This window comes from Bombus affinis, chromosome 14 (genome assembly GCF_024516045.1).
Source record: "Bombus affinis isolate iyBomAffi1 chromosome 14, iyBomAffi1.2, whole genome shotgun sequence".
Lineage (NCBI taxonomy): Eukaryota > Metazoa > Arthropoda > Insecta > Hymenoptera > Apidae > Bombus > Bombus affinis.
Window position 1 is genome coordinate 5,147,032 of NC_066357.1, and position 18,204 is coordinate 5,165,235.

Below are 18,204 nucleotides of genomic sequence, written 5' to 3' on the forward strand. Positions count from 1 at the left end.
ACTGTTGGAATAGTGTGCGTTGCGAACTAGCCTGTCAGTCGACCAATCGAGAATCGTTCGTGTGTCGGTGGGTAAGTTTTCACGGAATGTGAGTAACCGTTGAACGAAGTGACGATACTACGGTATACACATGTACATTTGGTCGCCGTCGTCGTCGCGATAGTCGTCATCGTCGACGTCGGCGTTGATTGTGCGCTGATCTTGATTGTAGCCATGCGAAACTAAGCTGATTCGCACCAATAGAACCAAACCATATACACATTAAAAAAAAAAAGAGAGAAAGTAAATAATAAAAATTTGTCTAGTTTAACCGAACCTTGTTTGCGAGTAAGACAGCTTCGTAAGATAGTGACATTGTTATCCTTTATTCTGGTATTTATAGACTCGAAACCGATGCACTCGATGGTGATTTTCTGAAGGCGAAAGAGAGAAAACAGGCCCCGAGATAAGTAACGGAAAAGAAGCATTTCTTCTTCGCTGCACGCGCGGGCTTTTTTCCGGGTACGGATTATACGCGTGTGAGTGCGCCATAGTTACACGAGTTATATTCAATGTAAGACAGAAAGAGAGAGGTATATAGAAAAGCAGCAACGAACGAGAGTGATAGGGATACTTGAGACGAAACGAGAAAGCTTCGATAGTGAAACGAAGTGAGAACGAGAGCGTTAAAGCAGGGGTCGTGAGGAGAAGGAAGGGATCTCCGTCAAAATGTCGCTGAAAACACCAACGCGAATACAGTGATTGCTTTTCGTCGTTTAACAGGGGGTATGTGATCTTCCTCCACTTCGTTCGATTCATTCTTTTCACATTCTCACGATGATCCTTCTTATTGGTTTACGTTTAAAAATACATACAATTTCCTCGACTATTTCATTGAAAGATAGAAAAGTCATAGATGCATCGATTGCGCACGGTCACCCGGTTTCCCTCTGTTTGTTTCCATCGGACTTTGTATAACTTTGTCGTGACTGTGTGCATAACACGCAACGGCCATCTCGTTACAGTAGTGAGCATAGATATCTCCTGTTTATGCCTATCTACCTGTATTTTTCATTTCTTGGTTATCGTACATACAATTCGATCAAGATATTCGGCAGTCACACTCGTACCTCCGATGCACCAAGTACTCGTCCGTTGCTAAACTGGTCGCTAGTCGCATACCATTCAGGTACCTTTTTCAATTCGTCAGTTTGATTCCTCTTGGAGGAGCTTCCAGTCCGATCTCGGGAATTTTAGTTTCCATTTTGTTTCAACTTTTTTCTTGGATTTTTTTGCTTTCACCTTTGCTAACGTTCGTTGTTTTTCGTCCTTTGAGAACCGATGAAAATAACCGAGGCATACGTGAATCTTCAAGACCCTAGGTTACATTACGAATTTGTCTTTTCTCGCTATCACGTAGATATTTCATCGTATCAAAATCTTACGTGTTTCTTTTAACACGATCGTTCTTGATTATTTGGTTTTTCGGAATTTCTTCTGAGAAAGCATAAAACTGCACCAGCGGGAAATTTTGTTATATTTAGCGTTATAGAAAATAACATTTTTTCTCATGGTTGATTTAATATTATTCGAATTGATAATTTTTAGTAAGCCTGAGAAATTTTACAATTGAGCAATTGGTGTAAATAAATGAATGTCAGAATAAAATCTAATTGTTTATTCAATCAATGCAACTATATGTAGTGTTCTTTGAAAATACTGGAAGAATCTGTGCATGTATATGTGCATAATTTGTTTTGAAGCTAGTGATTTTTTAAGTGCAATTTATTTGTTAACAGGTATATTGTTTATAGTATCATTAACCATACTATCCTACCTTTTATTACATTATGAATAAATTATTTTCTAATATCACTGAATTCAAATGAATACTCTCCTATCCTTCTTCTTTATATATTCTGATAATAATTTTTATATAAAGATAATTTTTACTCATAATGAATTTTGATTTTAGATTTTGGTGGAGTTGATCAGCTAAAAGTACCAAAATTATGGTGTCAACTCGTCAGTCAAGTAGTATGGGTGGAAGTAATGGAGGTGGGCCGGCTGCTGAAGTTACAGATGTGAATTCATCCAGAAGACAACAATCTGTAGCAATGACTAGCTCATACGCCGGAGCATCTGTTTCGGAGCCACCTCCTTATAGTAATTTAAACCTCCTTGATTTACCAGTTGAAATCCTTGATAAGATTTTTAGCTATTTGGATTATAATACAGTGGCTCATTTACGTCCTGTAAGTCAAAGTCATGGGATGAAATGGTTATATAACTTGTAAAATTTTATACACAATATTTTCTTGATGTTTATAAGAAATATATGTTCATGTTATATTTATTTTTTGTAGGTTTGTCATCAAATGGATCGTGTTTGTGGATCGATATTGAATTCTACTTTTCAAAAGCTTCAGGCACAAATGTTGAATCGTTTTCAGGCAATTAAAGCACAGATGCCAAGACGTGAATCTGCACGCCGTAATCATCCATTAGCTTGTGAATCAGATATTATTGAAACCCTTCATATGCGTCTTACCTTGCTCCAGATGAGTTTTGGAAAGCACATTGAACGTAAACATTGTTGTTTTTTTCCTGGAGAGGTAAATGAAGTTCTTCTTGCTAGTTACAAGGATAAAAATATGCAATATACAAATTTACATAAGTTCCAATTTTTAATTATATTTCAGATTTTAGATGAAGTTAATCGTATTTTACATTATATAAGAGTTACTCCAAAATTAGCCAGACCATACAAAGTTACAGATGAGTTGTTTGATTTAAGTACTATGGCTATGGAGTACTTTAAAGAACGTATTGAACCAACATTACCAGAAATTCCCTACTTTGGGGCAGATTTCCTAGATCTTGCTGGGACATTCTCCTGTGAGCAAACAACACAAATTTTAAATTTCTTAAAACGAAATTAATGTATTGTTTTATATAGTAATTTTTGCTTTTAATTGTACGTTTTTGTATACGATTTATTTAAATGTTACAGCTTCTAGTAATGTGAACAAGCCATTCATGTGCCTAGACTCTGCACCTTTAGCTGTTGGAACTGGTAAATCAGGAAGCAATAGTGGAGAAGGTTCCCCTCCACACTCTTCGGATGATCCTGGTCTCTTAGAATCTAATGTGTCACCTCCACAGTCAAATATGGTGTTACGAAAACGGATTCGTAAAATTAAACAAGGCATGAAGCGATATAATAGTCAACTAACATTAATGCGTAGAGATTTGAGGAGTTGCAAAGCAAAGATAGCAGAACAACAGAAACAGATTGTTGAATATGCTACACGTCTTGATGAAAACGACAAGAAGAACGAGGAAACTTCTCGTAAATTTAGCACACTCTTACAGGTATTTACTAAGGTACTCTTAGTACTTGTAAGAAATAACACACGGCAGAAAAGATATGTGCCAATCTGGCTAAAAATATTAGTTGAACATATCTAAAATCCAAAATGAAATTTCTAATCATTCGTATGTTCCTCTGTTACTTCATAGTTTATGAAATTGTGATTGTATATTGCGTAGGAATTGAACAAGTGTAAAACAGAGCTGCAGTATTGGCGATCTAAGTCTCCGGCAATACCCGTATGTGTAGTCTGTGGGCAATCTGTGCTAGTCCCAACGGAGGATTTACAAGCTTTAACAAATCAAGGTGTATTACCAGAAACGCTTGATGAGGGATTAGACTTCATTCCCATAGCGGATGCACAAAGCCTTACTGAAGTGGCACCACAACCACCAGTTACACAACAACCATCGTCACCACCACCGCCAGCGCCGCCACAACCAACCGTGGAAATGGCACCACCAAAGGCTCCTGTGCCTTCACTACTTTCAAAACGGAAATGCACCACAGAGGAAGCACCGAGTGACGCTGGAAAGAAACCTCGTCGTGCTGCCAAGTCACGCCAGGTTAAACGCTCGAAGATATAAATCGATACTGATCATGGTACAAAAATATCTGTGTAAACATCTTTACTGGGTTCTTGAAAAAGGTTTTTCTATTTGGAGTAACATGTTCCTTTACGCTAGCGAGCGAATGATCTTACAAAGAGAGATCCTGAGGCACGATGCTAATTTTTCTATAAGCTTTTCCGTAATGATGAAATTTAAAATATTGAAATATAGTACTCGATTTTGCGGACAAATGATTAATATTTCCAGTTCTATCATTACACAAAAGCTGATCGAAAAATCAGTGTTATACCTCGTGCCTCTCCTTGTTAGAAAAGTACAAAATTCTTTCCTGAACGTCCTGCATTTCGCGCAACGAACCTCGTTTTGACAAATTCTAGCCATGTTGGTTACCGCGCGAAGGGAATTGACGCGATTAATTTTCCTATTTTATTACGGACGGATTTGTCACACACCGTGGCGTCTACAAATATTCTAAATGATAGCTGATCATTCGTGTCGTTCGTAAAGCAACAAGAGCGCTACTTTTTTCGAACCCGTTTAATTATTATTATTCTCGTGACGGTATATACAAGGAGAACGGAAGGGTTGAATTTTGCATAGAATGTTTATTTTACAATAATATCACGCTGATAGAGCAGATTAAATGTCATACGGCGACAAGCAAGAATTCACCTTCTGTATTCCTTGATTACAAATCATGCACTGATTTATTATTTACTTTCTAAACGTTTCTAACATAATTTTATTGTCGTAATATTTTGTCCTTAACAACTTAATTTAATACCTACTAGACAATACACAAGAACAAATACAGAAATGGAAAATTTGATAATCGAACAAAGGAAGAAATATATTCTTTCTATTCAAGTCGCGAAAATTCATCTTTCTGTGTACTTTACTATTTGTTACAATTCTGAATTAAACAAAAATTATCAAATTTGATGAATTTTGTTTCAGGTAGGCAAGAGGATATTCTTGTCTTTGTAGAAATTTTTGTATAAAATTTCGAGTGGACATTAGACATGATTCTAGCAAATTTTGTTTCGCAGTATCAATGAATAAGTACCTGAGAGGACTGAATGAGACTAGTTCGCGCAGGTACTCCAAGTTCATCAATATTCATATCAATTTCTGTCTAATTTATCTAAGTCTGCTCAATTAAACAACAAAAAAAGGAAAAGAAAAGAAAAATAATTTTTCTATGAAAATAGTTTGTGCACCATGTTGCGTTATCAGTTCAAGTCTCAAAATGAATAGGGGAAGTAAAAGGTTTTGAAAGCTGAATTGCTTTTGCATAATGACATGTGATATATCGATTTATGTTCTTTCTTGGCTGTTAAATCACGTATGTGTAATTAAAAAGATTAATTTAATAGAGCAGCTCACCCTAGATGAAATCAAAACATTTATAATAATATGAAATTTTGTGAGCCTTAAAAAAATACGAAGTTAGGGAGAAAGTGAAAATATGTTGAAATATCATAATGGATGTTATTTTGTTTTCAACTCGCCATCGTTCAAACGTGTAAGTTTCTTCACGAGATGGTGTATATTGCAATATTAATAGCGCTAGGAAATAATTTATAGGATCAATTATTTATAGGAAAATTATTATCAGATTATTTTTAGAACATTTTCCAAATATCAGTTTCTTAATTTATCAGTCATATCGATTAAAAAAGTAATTACAAATTTCACGCCACGTTCTTACAAAAAAGTGAAAAAAATATAATACCGGAGAAAGGAGTGAATGATTATTGAGATCAATAGTTATTAAATCAGATCAATAAAAAAGTTCGCGATTATGCAATTTCTTTTAAAGTCGGACGGACTACCGTGCGCGATGCTCGATGATCGGACTGCGTAGATTCAATTGATTAATATTATTTGCACCAATCCTAATTAATCTTAAAGAATTGTAGTTTGAAATATTGTGAGACGTGTAGAGTCATGAATCATCAATTCATGATTCTAGTAATAAATATAAAAGATACTGATAATAAGTAAAAATGATACTTTATTATAAATATATAAATATATATATATGAGTGCGGTACTTGCCAGAATATGCATACCACACAGAACAGTTTAGTTTAAACTTTAATGGAACAATAAGATATAATAATTAATTAATGATGAAATAATTATCGAAATATATATAATTTTTTATCGATGTCGAAAATTAATTAGGAGAAAAAAAAGGTGGAAAAAATGAACTTAGCGAACGGACAGGATAACGAGTACGTCACGAACATGCATGTATGTGAGAAATTGTGCGAGAGAAATGTAAGTGCGCGTGATATATATATATATATTAAAAATACTAAATTCAAACTTAATGAGAATTTACGATGTGATGCTTTATCGATTTAACTGCGGGAAAGTGACCTTTATTCAAATAAAATACATGTAGGGCGTTTCTGGCTACGGAAGAAATGATTGAAAAAGAAAATTCAAGAAATGAAATAAAAATGAAAAAATGTGTGAATTTTACTTAATGTTATGTTGAATAGGATTGCGGGGGCGGGCGTAATTAAGTCACTGTGTCGGAAATTTCGAAATGCTTGCATTGTATGCTTATTATCGCGAATAGTAATACGTTTTGACGGATTAAATAGTAAGAGGAACGAAAAACGATAAAAAAGAAAAAAAAGAAGAGAAACACGAACGAATGAAAATATGAAAGAAAACTGTGTAACGAGAGTCACATTTTACGTGAATATAATCTAGGCCCCTGAATGTAACAGCATCCTGTATACAGTCTTCAGAAGAATTGTATTTATGAATCAATAACTAAATGTACTCCCACTGAAATATTTACATTTCCGATGATACACATTGCCAGTTTATGGTCTTAAAATAGTTTAACAGTCATCGGCTTTCCGACATTATCCGTCCCCGAACGATACAAATGTAGCGTTGTGTACTACATATATGAATCTACTAAGGATATACAATCGAATATAACAATGAATACACAATTTAGAAGTAGAATAATTTCCTAATTAGTAGTACTGTGCATTGTTAACAATGCGAGCACAGAAACGATAATTTGTCGATTTTCATTCATCATGATTAGAAAAATCCGAGGACCATGGTTTGTTTGCAGTATATCTGTGTATTAGCAGGTTGAATGGTCTCCGGGTCACAAGTACACAATAAGCAATTTATGAAGGAGAATACCATATACGTGTACTTTGAAAATTTACACATATGAGGAGGAAGTGTATAGGAATATAATTGCCAGCGTTACGGCCCGAAACGTCGTACCGCCGAAAAAAAATGAGTTATCATAAATGATTTTACGTGTATTAAAGCGATTGTAAATATATATATTAGATACACCTTATAATAAACGTAATTTAACATAAAAAGAAGTACTCTTGTGAATGCTTTCTATTTTGATTATATATAAAAAGGAAAGAAATAGAGCAAAGATAATAAACTTGCTCCGATTGAAAGTTGATGATTGACTGCTCCGATTGGTCTAATGCAACCTTGACTTTCACTTTCGTCTGCTAGCCGAGCACGTGGTTTCGTTTGACAGTTTGTACTATCTTTGTTTCGATAGGTGGCGACCCTGCTTGTTCCACTGTCGACTGTTCTCTCAACAGTTGGATTTCCGTCGAAGATGGCAGTATCCACAGACAATAACGTTATCGTTACGAAATGATGTTTATTATGGAACTGTGATCGTGTTTCTGATAGACATAAGAAGTCTCTCGAAGTCAGTGTGTGTTCGTTAATGTGATAGTTCATCGATCGAATCTTTATGGATATCCGTGATTTGTTACGATATATTTTTGGTATACCTTACTTGTTGCAACTGTGTTGTAACCTTCCCACGTGCGTGTTTTAATTACATTCGATTTCTTCCTTTCCAACAAATAAATCGTTGACACAATGGCAGATACGTTGCACAAAGATAGATACGAAATCTGTGAGTGGAATCGTAATTTATATCTTTAGTTTTATTAGTTTGTGCTTTACCACATTGTTATTTTGATCTCATTTGATATTATCAGATATTATGCCTTATTGTTTAATGGTATTATTTTCTGTTTTAAATGTTTTCTTATTCTAAAATATAAGCGATATGTTCCATATTGAAATGTAATATTGCAAATTATATTTGATGTATTTTATGGAAATAGCAAATTTAGCAATGCGCAGTGGAGGTAATATAGGAGGAGATAGCGATATGAAGCTGGAACCATCTAGTCCTACAGAAAAATATACTTTTTCCCGTTGCAGTAGTACTGGGTCAGTGAATACACCATCCTCATCTGCTCATAATACAGGTAACGGAGTAAAGAAATTTGTCAGAATAAACTATTTAAAATATAACAATAATTTACAAGTAAATTTAATGAAATTAATTGCAGAAGATGAAGATAGTGATAATAAAAATTCAACCATAAGTTACAAAGAACGCAGGAGAGAGGCTCATACACAGGCAGAACAGAAAAGGAGAGATGCTATCAAGAAGGGATATGATTCTCTTCAAGATTTGGTTCCTACTTGCCAACATACTGATTCTTCGGGTTACAAACTTTCCAAGGCTACCGTACTTCAAAAATCCATTGATTATATACAATTCTTGTTGCAACAAAAGAAAAAGCAGGAAGAAGAACGTAATGCATTAAGAAAAGAAGTTGTTGCCTTACGTATCATGCAAGCTAATTATGAGCAGATTGTGAAAGCTCACCAGACCCAACCAGGTCATGCAGAGATGCGAGTATCCGATGAAACCAAATTCCAAGTGGTAAGATTAAACTATACAATTTAATCGTCCCATAAAATTAAGTTTTCAACTATTTTATCTTGAGAATACTCCACAATTTATTTATTGTTATAGTTTCAGGCAATTATGGATCGCTTGTTTCAAACATTCAATAATATTTCAGTAGCAAATTTTGCAGAATTATCTGGATGCGTATTCAGTTGGTTAGAGGAACATTGTAAACCTCAGGTAAGTAAATTATTTTTCAAATTATCATCTTTCTGGTAATAAACATACAGCATTTAATAAACATAATTCAAATATTTCAGACTTTGCGCGAAGTAGTACTATCCGTACTCCAACAACTTAATAGCCAAATCAGCTAGTCGAATATATTATTAGACCATTTGTGATTGCACAATATTTCAAACCTAAAACATTTTCGCGGGTACTTAGACCAATTATTAAGTAGAGTTACCAGAAAGGATGGGAGTATGTGTGTTGTTATACGCAATGCGGGTAGCATAATGATTGTGCGAGAAATACAAATAGAAATTTATTTTATATATTAATATTATAGATGTAGACACAGCCATATAATATGGCATGCCGTTTGTTGGTGACCAAACTATGTTAAATATTTTTAACAGAGATTTTTTATTACATGATGTTTGCTGCATATATATAATACACAATGTATGTATATACATATATAAATGTATTTGAATATGTACATAATACATTAATCTGTAACATAGCAGTTTGAAATAAAAATCAAATTGTCCGTTTATACGTCGTATTTACAATCATTAATGAAAAACGTGAACGACATATTCTTTAAATGCTCCTATTTTCTGTTTGATTAGTTTTCCCCTAAGATTATCGATTTACGTTCAAGAAGTTAATCCTTGATATAAATTTCATATCGCGTATAGTTTCTTTTGATTAAACTTTCTCAGATTCGGTAGGCATACTTTCTCCTTGTGTAATATCGTTTAATAGCATTGCCTCCAATCTGGGTCTGTTAGGATCATCAGGTTCATGATGAGGGCTCTGGGCACGTCTCCTTTTTGATCTGTCCTCTGGTCTACAGCAGAGATCTCGGAAGATACACGCGTAGCAGGCCAGCAATGCGCTCATCATCATTAAACCGCCAATTGCAAGAATCACCACTAAGAATATCGAAATTTCGTCCCCCATGTTATATTTTGGATAGTGTTTTGTTAGCTAATGTTTACACCATCTGCAACAGAAATTTATTCAAATGAAATTTTCATTAGAAAATATTATAGATTATTTTTTAATTTCTGAAGGCAATTATCACAACACAATCTTCAATGTTGTACCATCTAACTTTTACTATGAATACATATAACTCGTGACCTGATTTTCAATTCTTACGAATAAATCACCAGAGTTGGTCTGAAGAATTTAAATAATTTTCAGTGAAAATGAATTCGTAGGATGTTTGAATACATTATGATTTTTCTATAGGTAACACGTGAGCAGAATAGTCATTCTTCACCACTCTTCTATTTGGTGTTCGATTCTTTGATATTGACAAGTTGAGTCCAGAGCGTGGTCTATTAAAAAGAAAAGAAAATTATGCAATTAGCAACAAAACATCAAATCGTCCATCATATCACAATTGCTTATCCTATTCTTTATCTGTTCTTTAGAAAAAGGAAAGGATTCGTATACATACATACATACTATTTATATATTATATATAAAATAGACGAAAAAATATTCTCATATGGAAATCTGTCTTCTTCTTGAAAAAGGAGATTCCTGGGTACGAAACAAGAGGATCAATCCATGCTTCATATAATCCAATTTATTCCTGGATAGTCACGTACGTGCGAAAAATCATTGAGCGGATTACTCCTGTATGAGTGTTCCATATTGAGCGTAATTTAGAGGATGAAAAATCCCATACGGGCTGCGTATCTTTTCTTATGAAACAATATCTTGTCTCTTATTGGCAGTATGATCGGTGAAAAACGATCAGAATACGTATATCTCTGAAGAAGCTTCCGTTGCAATTTCTCATTCTCGTCTTCGGAGAGGCAGCGATTTTATGATGAAACTCTTGCTTCGACTCAATAAAATCCTTACGATCACATTCGTTTTACAAGAACCTAACGAAGCGAGAGATCGTGCGATAACAATCTGTCCAATATCGTTAATTCTAAAACATTTTCTGTTACAATCGGTTTTGCTATCGAAGTTTTGTCGTGCTAGCCGTGTTAACGTTTTATGATGGATGAATAAATAACGATTGCAATTTGCGGATCTACTTGCAGAAATATGTGTTTAATCTTCGCTCCAATAGATGCAGAAGACTTAAGAAAGACAGAGTTCCTTTGGGAGGATATTATTTTGACTCGAGTATCATATCTGTAATCTTCTCTTCTTTGTAAGAAAAAGCAGCGAACTACATCGGGCAAGTTCGTATTTACCTGCTATCAGCCTAGAAATAATCACGTACACGTGTTGTAATTTTCTTTTTGCTACGAGAAAGTTTTTAATGTATCGTACGTGTATTTCCTTTTTTCTTTTACTGTTCTTCCGGTTTAAACGAAAGTTCCTTTTTTTTTTTAAGTAAAGATTTCGTTTACGTTATTCCATAAACGAATTCTAGCAAGTAATATAACTTTCAGGGAGGAGGGTACATTCTTTAGAAAATGAATTTGACGTTACGTTAGTCATACTCTTTCTCATGCGTGTTAGTTCAAAGTTTGAGCATCCGACTGAGTCTTCCTTCGTTCTAAAGTTTCCGTGCCCTTTTATTCGTTTTACTTTCGTGTTTTACAAAATCTCTTAATTTAATATCAAAGAAAAGTCTGTCGCTGAAACTTCGTACAAACTCTACTACATACATCTAACATAGTCCTTGGAATAACCGGGAAATCGTATGTTCTAATATTCACGGGAAAATGTATTATTTACTGAAATTCAATCTCATTAACCGGTTCGATTTAATTGGTAACATTTTTTAATTTGCGGTACGATCGGTTTTAAAGAAATGTTAGAGAATTTCTTAAATAATAGTAGAATAGTAGAATAACAGATAATATGTATAATTACTCAAACTATATAATTAATGTTCTGACTTTTACCTAATTATAATAAAGCACTACGAGCGATAAGAAATTAGCACGTAATCAATATTATTTTCTATCAGATTATTTAACAGTCCAGAGTATTTTGACTAAATTATTATTCTATACACGGGAAAATAATAATATCGTTGGAATTGAAATTATTTCTCGAAATTGCCTAGAAATGTAATTTCCTTATCGCGTCAGTCAACCCGTATATAGCAGGACCACTATTTTGCAATTTCTGCTACTGCGAGTATGTTTATGCAAACAATTAATCGATTACTGTGTATTCATCGAATAACCGACGCACAAGGGAGCATACTGTCTGTGGCTAGCGATTACACAGGTACAAAGCTGCAGTATAACTTCGGTCGTCGATAATAATTACCGTGATTTTCAATGCAGACCGGTCTGCCCCTACAGTATGATAATTATACGATAAAATATCTGACCCCATGTGTAATAACACATTTGGGCCCATTCAAATCCAGATCTTTTCATTATGACGTTAATATGAATTATATAGAATCAACGCATTAATTAAGATCTTGGAATAATTCTGTACGAACTTATCACTTATTTATCGTTGTTGTTTTTCGATAATAGGAGATAGTAGCTCGTTAAAATAACAAGGACACGTATGTGCGTAATTTTACGTTTCCTATCTTCATCTTTCTAAAATACATAACGTGTAATTCTAAATACACTTAAGATATTTCATCAGTTTACCCTGTTCATCAAGATATCGACATGTATTGCGAAATTTAGCTATTATGACAGAAATTTTGATCATTGTTCGAATACTAGGTGACCTATATTTACCACTTCCTTTCAGAATTATTATAACGAGTAGTATTTACAGAGAGAAAGTTGAAGACGCAAGGGAACACACGAGCGAGAACGTTTAAGCTTTTACGATGGTAACTATGATATTTAAAAAACGAATGAAAATTTTGCGTTAACCACGACGACACTCTACCATATTTTCTTTCCATTACCAATTTTTTAAATCGAGTTTACAAAGATGACTTTCAACTTTAAACACGTTTCAGCGAACACTTCTTCAAATTTTTAGAAGACCGATAGAAGAATAACGGAATAAAACGGACCATTAATGTAACAATCGTTATGGAGATTAATACGATACAGATGGAGAATGATTTAACTGGAATATAAATCATGTCGACCGGCAAATCTATTTCTGCTAATCCACTCTGTTTTTCTTCAACTAATATTGCCTCATAAATCAAAGTTAATACCAAGCTTTCCTCCGATAAATTAAGACGAATTCCGCCTGTAGCCGATAACTTTTTCGATGTTGGAAAAGGATAAAAATAAGAAAATGTCACGCACATGAAATCCAATGGGAAGTTCGTAGTTTCGCGTTAAAGGTTCATTTCCGTCGAACTTTCTCGATAAATTCAGACCAATTTTAAATTAATCTTATCCTCATCGCAGTACTATTGACGGTAACGTCACGATGAACCTTATCGTTAAACGTTGCTTTAATTAATTAGAACGGATTACACTCGTAGTTTACGTCGTCGCGTTCAGATCGCAGTTAGGAAATTTAACTCGTGGAATTATTGTCATATCTCATTAGAGACACCACCGCAGTTCGCAAAGGATTTACATCGTTCGTTTACCCGCACGAAATCCTTCGTTCGTGAAATTTCAAACCAAATGTCTGGGATATTAAATCCCAGAGTTGTTCTCTGTTGCGAGTTCGGTGTGTTACGTGAATACGAAAGCTTGTATACATATTAGAATATATTATAATTGTGTTATATTATATTTTAATAAGTATATTATATGAAATATTTTGGAATTTCACTAGCAACCATGCGAGACTCGATTATTTTTATAGTTATATTACAGTTTGAGACAGATTTGGAAATGTATATAGAAGCTACAAAATACTTCTTGTGAATATACAGGGTGGTTGGTAACTGGTGGTACAAGCGGAAAGGGGGTGATTCTACGCGAAAAAAGAAGTCGAAAATATGGAATAAAAATTTTTCGTTTGAGGCTTTGTTTTCGAGAAAATGGACTTTGAATTTTCGCTCGGTACGCGTGCACTTTATCACGTCTCGTTATAATGGATCTCACTGTAGATCGTTGTCTCGATGGATATTATCGCAGTTTAAGTTTGTTTTTGCCGAAGAATTGTTTTTGCCGCAGTTAAGTTTGTTTTAACGGAAGATTAGGAATACATAATGAAATAATATGAAGTAATCATAAAGTTTATTATTACAAAAATTGCTGAAAATGTTGCTCATTCTGCCGAACACATACTTCTGCTCTTCTAATTAAATTTCTATGGACACTTTCTAACAACAAACTTACTGAACAAACTTAAACTACGATAATATCCATTGAGACAACAATCTACAGTGAGATCCGTTATAACGAGAAGTGATAAAGTGCGCGCGTACCGAGCGAAAATTCAAGGTCCATTTTCTCGAAAACAAAGCCTCAAACGAAAAATTTTTATTCCATATTTTCGACCTCTTTTTTCGCGTAGAATCACCCCCTTTCCGCTTGTACCACCAGTTACCAACCACCCTGTATATTTCCCACAGATTACAAAAATATTTCAACAGTCGATTATTTCTTACATTAATAAGCTTCGATACATTTTCAAATTGATTTCAAAGTTCACCGATATGATTATCACAGTCGCGTTTTATTCTGATCCCATTGAAATTTCGAAATGTTTCAAGGAACAAGGAAGTCGCTGCGTAAAAAATGCGAGAGCAAAGAAGCACAGTCGGTAATAGTTAACAATATCGGCAAAGTTTAAACAAGGACGCGGCATGTTTCGTGCTTAATATCGTGCGGATTAAAAGCGAGGCAGGATGATACGAAGAAGGTGACAACACGATGTGATAACACGGAGAATGCATCATGTTAATGTAATAACATCTCTGTAATTTCATCTCTCTGCGAACCTCTCATTTTGTCCGTGTTTTTACTGCGCTTTCGATCCTCGTCGCGCGTGAAATGTTTCCGCAGTTTAAATGGACGTTAAAAAGCTTCCATCGTTCTCCTTCTAGTTCCTCTTCAATAGACGGACACCACACGTTTATTCCGCGCATTAAAATACCTTTCATCGGATTAGAAAACTGTTCTCCACTTTTCTGTTTCGCTTCTTCCCGATGGATCCTCTATGGGTTTGATCGATTCTCGGAAAAATTTAGTTCAGCGGTCTACTTTCTTCAGAATCGAATTACACTTTACCAATTATCCACATGCATACCGTGCTTCGTTAAGTTTCAATGTTTATCACATCCACTACGTTTCTCTCTACTCTGTGTTGTTACGCCTGTTCGTGTTTGTTCATATTTTTCGTTCCTTTTTTCGGGGAGGAAAAGAGATCGATTTTGTAACCTCCAGAGAATGTTTTGCAATTGTATATTCCGTGATGTGCGAATGTTACGTTGTATTTACGTGGATTTTATATTGTAAATAATTATCGAACAGTTTAATGATCTTATCGCGTAGAATATCATTGGAAGAGTAATTTTAATAATTGGAAAGTACGAGGTATTCGTATCGATCCTATCGATAATTAAAATTTCGTTTGCTCATGAGCGTTAAATGAGAATTAATAATTCCTTACAATTTTGTTCGTTGATTTAAAATCTGACAGATAATAATACTACCCACGATGGACGAGCAAAATGAAATTGAGAAACTGCGTGCGATGCGATATTCGCAGGAATATTTATGCAAAAATATTTCACTACATCGAAAATAAAATATATTCGTACGAATTTATATTTTACACGCACACGAGCGTAGTGTGGCTGTTTGTCACGTTGTATTCTCGATTATTCTCCCGAACGATTAAACTATCGGTTAAACTATCCACCCTTTATGAACAGTTACTCCTATGTACGAGCCTATATAGCTGTAGCCTATATATTACTTAACAGCCAGCATTTACCATTCTGACATGCAAACCAGCTTCTATAACTCTAGCCTTCAAACGCAACAATAGCATCGCACCGTTGAAAAATTGTTTGCTTCGATACCCTCTATTATTTCGCCTGTAACGAAATAATGGTTGGCTTTCGTTTCTTTTCCCTTCTCCAAGCTACGATTAATTAAAGTTACGAAATATTCGGACGGCTGGCGAGACGGCTCCGGAGTATCGTAATTTATCTCTATAAGATAATAAATGTTGGCGCGAGTTCGCGTTGCTTAATTTAAGAATATATTATAGCAGCGTAACGAGAATGCAAATATCGGCGATGTTTCAATTAAGCTGACTGAAATGGGAGGGAAAATTTATAATCGGATTCGTAGTTTCGCTAACAAGTGGAAACGTATTGCAACAGGTCAGTGTAATCACCTTGAAAAGGCCCTCGTTAAAATTGGAGACAAAAAGGCACGATGCTTCTCTCTATTCCACGATAACTTGAATTTGAATTCTCGTTAACGAGATTCGATATTAACAACGATATATTGAATAAACAATTGTAATTTCACTTACGATTCCGTGGCTATCGTGATTGTTAATATAACAGTATAATTGGATTTTTCAGGCCATTTAATGAACGATTGCTCTTCGTTGTATTTTCAAGTGCTTCTGTTCGTAGAATTAACAGAATATGATTTTCGATACTTATTTACGTTATTAAGGATTACAATATCGTATATATTGTTTTCAGAGATATTATTAATTATAGAGGCGATCGGTGTCACGTCCACCCCGCATTGAATTGTCCGAGTAAGAGACATTTCTGTCAAGAACAATATTCTACGTAACGAGATCACGTGTATTTGCATTCTTTTGTATTCAGGCTGGTCAGATAAGGACCGTAATGAAATTCTTCCTTCTTTTTTCTTCCTTTGAAACTCAAGTCTCTCCTTGTCTTAACTCGCTTGTCGTTTCATGGACCGTGAATGCACAAAAGTTGCGTTTTATATCTATCGTTACATTTCAAATGCATATAAGGAAACTAGAGAAAAATTAGAAGATCGAATTGCTTTTTACGCTTTTGGAAGAAGAAAATGATCAACAAAGCTGGTCCTCGTTACGAAGGTCCTTGAATTAATACCAATTCTACCATTAAATGGAGGATATTTCGAGGGGCACGATTAATCCCTAAATAAAAGATCAATTGTTTGTTGAACTAAATTATAACCAGATTCGATTTTAGGGACGATATATTCAATAAATAATAACAGTTTCAATAGTAATTCTGTTATTGTCGTGATCGTTAATATAGTAGAATGGCCCATAATTTCGCGCGTTCTTGTAATATATTAATTGTGCTATCTTTTCGAATGGACAAAATAATATGTCACTTTGTAGCCCTGAAAACAGCATTAATTAGACAGTAGGAGCGACAAAAAAGATTGCATAGTGTTTGAAGTTCCGCTTCCATTGGCGACGCGAAGGTACAGGAATTTTTAATTTTTCCATAGTCCTTCCCAAACAAATAACGAGATAGAATAGAATTAATCAATCAAATGAAATATATAATATCAAAGAGTACAAATCGCAGGCTACAAAATGTTACAAAATGGCACACTACACGTGTTGCTTCCAAAAAATAATACAGAGAAATATATTGAAAAGACGTATTAAAACTTCTAAGCCAGCCATTAGTATAACCAAATTTTTCCAACGACACGATTAGAACGAAAACTTAAAATAACCAAGATATGCAAACGATAAAACATATGCGTGATACAGCCTTACATTTCTCGAGACGAGAACATATCTCGAGACGTACAGATTCTCCTATTCAAATGCTGATTTCCTCTATAATCATCAATTTCTCTGATGCTGCGCGAAGGATATTTTTTAAAATTCGTCTTCTTCTCGTTTTTCGTCTTCGGAAGCGGAAACTTCTCGATTCAGTCGCTCGAGCCGTAACGATGTAACTCATCTGAGAATTTTCCAGTGACGCGGATCAGCAATTTCCAGCGTATCAGTCGCGAGGCTAGCCGTTGACGAGAAGCGTCTTCTCCTTTCCCGACGACCCGAGTACGACCATTTGCATGTAAATTTCTCCCACGAACTGGCGAGTAAACTTACCGACGAAATTGCGATACTCCGCCGCGTCATACAGCGAGAGAATTTCATTCAATTCGTTGAAATATAGCAGCGTTGAACGCTGCTAGAAGGATCTCGACAGTCTCTAGCTCCCCAACCTCGTTTTCATTCTTTTGACCAGTTAGTTGTTCTTGACGAGTATACTCGTCATGAAAAATATGACAATGTTTGCGTTCTGTCAGTAATAAAATTAAACAATACAACAGTGATTTTGTTACAATTTAATTCTTTTCAACATTTCGTTACAACAGTCACACGTGCTCTGTGCTTGACGAGTATACTCGTCGTCGCTTACTTTTTCCGAAATATTTTAGGTACGAAATTACATACTTTTCAAAGAGATCGCAACAACTAGCTGGTTATTTATCGTTTTCGTTTTG

General features: G+C 34.8%; 2 protein-coding genes and 1 long non-coding RNA gene across 8 annotated transcripts; all 3 read left to right on the forward strand.

Moving 5' to 3' along the window:
- The first annotated feature begins 48 nt into the window (after positions 1-48).
- Positions 49-7,848, forward strand: LOC126923893 (F-box only protein 28). 6 transcript variants are annotated; one of them, XM_050737825.1, is made up of 7 exons: positions 171-765; positions 1,955-2,234; positions 2,346-2,594; positions 2,682-2,877; positions 2,993-3,354; positions 3,532-3,955; positions 7,496-7,848. In XM_050737825.1, exons 2-6 carry the CDS (start codon positions 1,992-1,994, stop codon positions 3,937-3,939), a joined length of 1,458 nt encoding a protein of 485 aa, XP_050593782.1. In that variant the 5' UTR covers positions 171-765; positions 1,955-1,991; the 3' UTR covers positions 3,940-3,955; positions 7,496-7,848. The 6 variants fall into 6 exon arrangements, with proteins under 6 accessions (XP_050593779.1, XP_050593782.1, XP_050593780.1 ...); XM_050737823.1 differs by lacking the exon at positions 7,496-7,848 and adding an exon at positions 4,882-6,602; XM_050737822.1 differs by lacking the exons at positions 171-765; positions 7,496-7,848 and adding an exon at positions 49-71 and having other exon boundaries at positions 3,532-6,602.
- Positions 7,715-9,437, forward strand: LOC126923908 (max-like protein X). The gene is made up of 5 exons (XM_050737852.1): positions 7,715-7,864; positions 8,079-8,225; positions 8,310-8,689; positions 8,783-8,896; positions 8,977-9,437. The coding sequence occupies exons 1-5, from the start codon at positions 7,828-7,830 to the stop codon at positions 9,031-9,033; spliced, it is 735 nt and encodes a 244-aa protein (XP_050593809.1). The 5' UTR covers positions 7,715-7,827; the 3' UTR covers positions 9,034-9,437.
- A 925-nt stretch (positions 9,438-10,362) lies between these two features.
- On the forward strand, positions 10,363-17,109 carry LOC126923936 (uncharacterized). Its single transcript, XR_007713356.1, has 2 exons — positions 10,363-12,674; positions 12,807-17,109. It is a non-coding gene; the product is annotated as an uncharacterized LOC126923936 (long non-coding RNA).
- Positions 17,110-18,204: the final 1,095 nt, after the last annotated feature.

Excerpts from the sequence above, each read along its gene's own strand:
- LOC126923893 (XM_050737822.1), top strand. The coding sequence starts at position 1,992 with ATGGTGTCAACTCGTCAGTCAAGTAGTATGGGTGGAAGTAATGGAGGT. Across the intron at positions 2,235-2,345 it reads CAGTGGCTCATTTACGTCCT|GTTTGTCATCAAATGGATCG; the intron begins GTAAGTCAAAGT and ends TATTTTTTGTAG. Across the intron at positions 2,878-2,992 it reads TCTTGCTGGGACATTCTCCT|CTTCTAGTAATGTGAACAAG; the intron begins GTGAGCAAACAA and ends TAAATGTTACAG.
- LOC126923908 (XM_050737852.1), top strand. The coding sequence starts at position 7,828 with ATGGCAGATACGTTGCACAAAGATAGATACGAAATCT. Across the intron at positions 8,226-8,309 it reads CTCATCTGCTCATAATACAG|AAGATGAAGATAGTGATAAT; the intron begins GTAACGGAGTAA and ends AATTAATTGCAG. Across the intron at positions 8,690-8,782 it reads ATGAAACCAAATTCCAAGTG|TTTCAGGCAATTATGGATCG; the intron begins GTAAGATTAAAC and ends TTATTGTTATAG.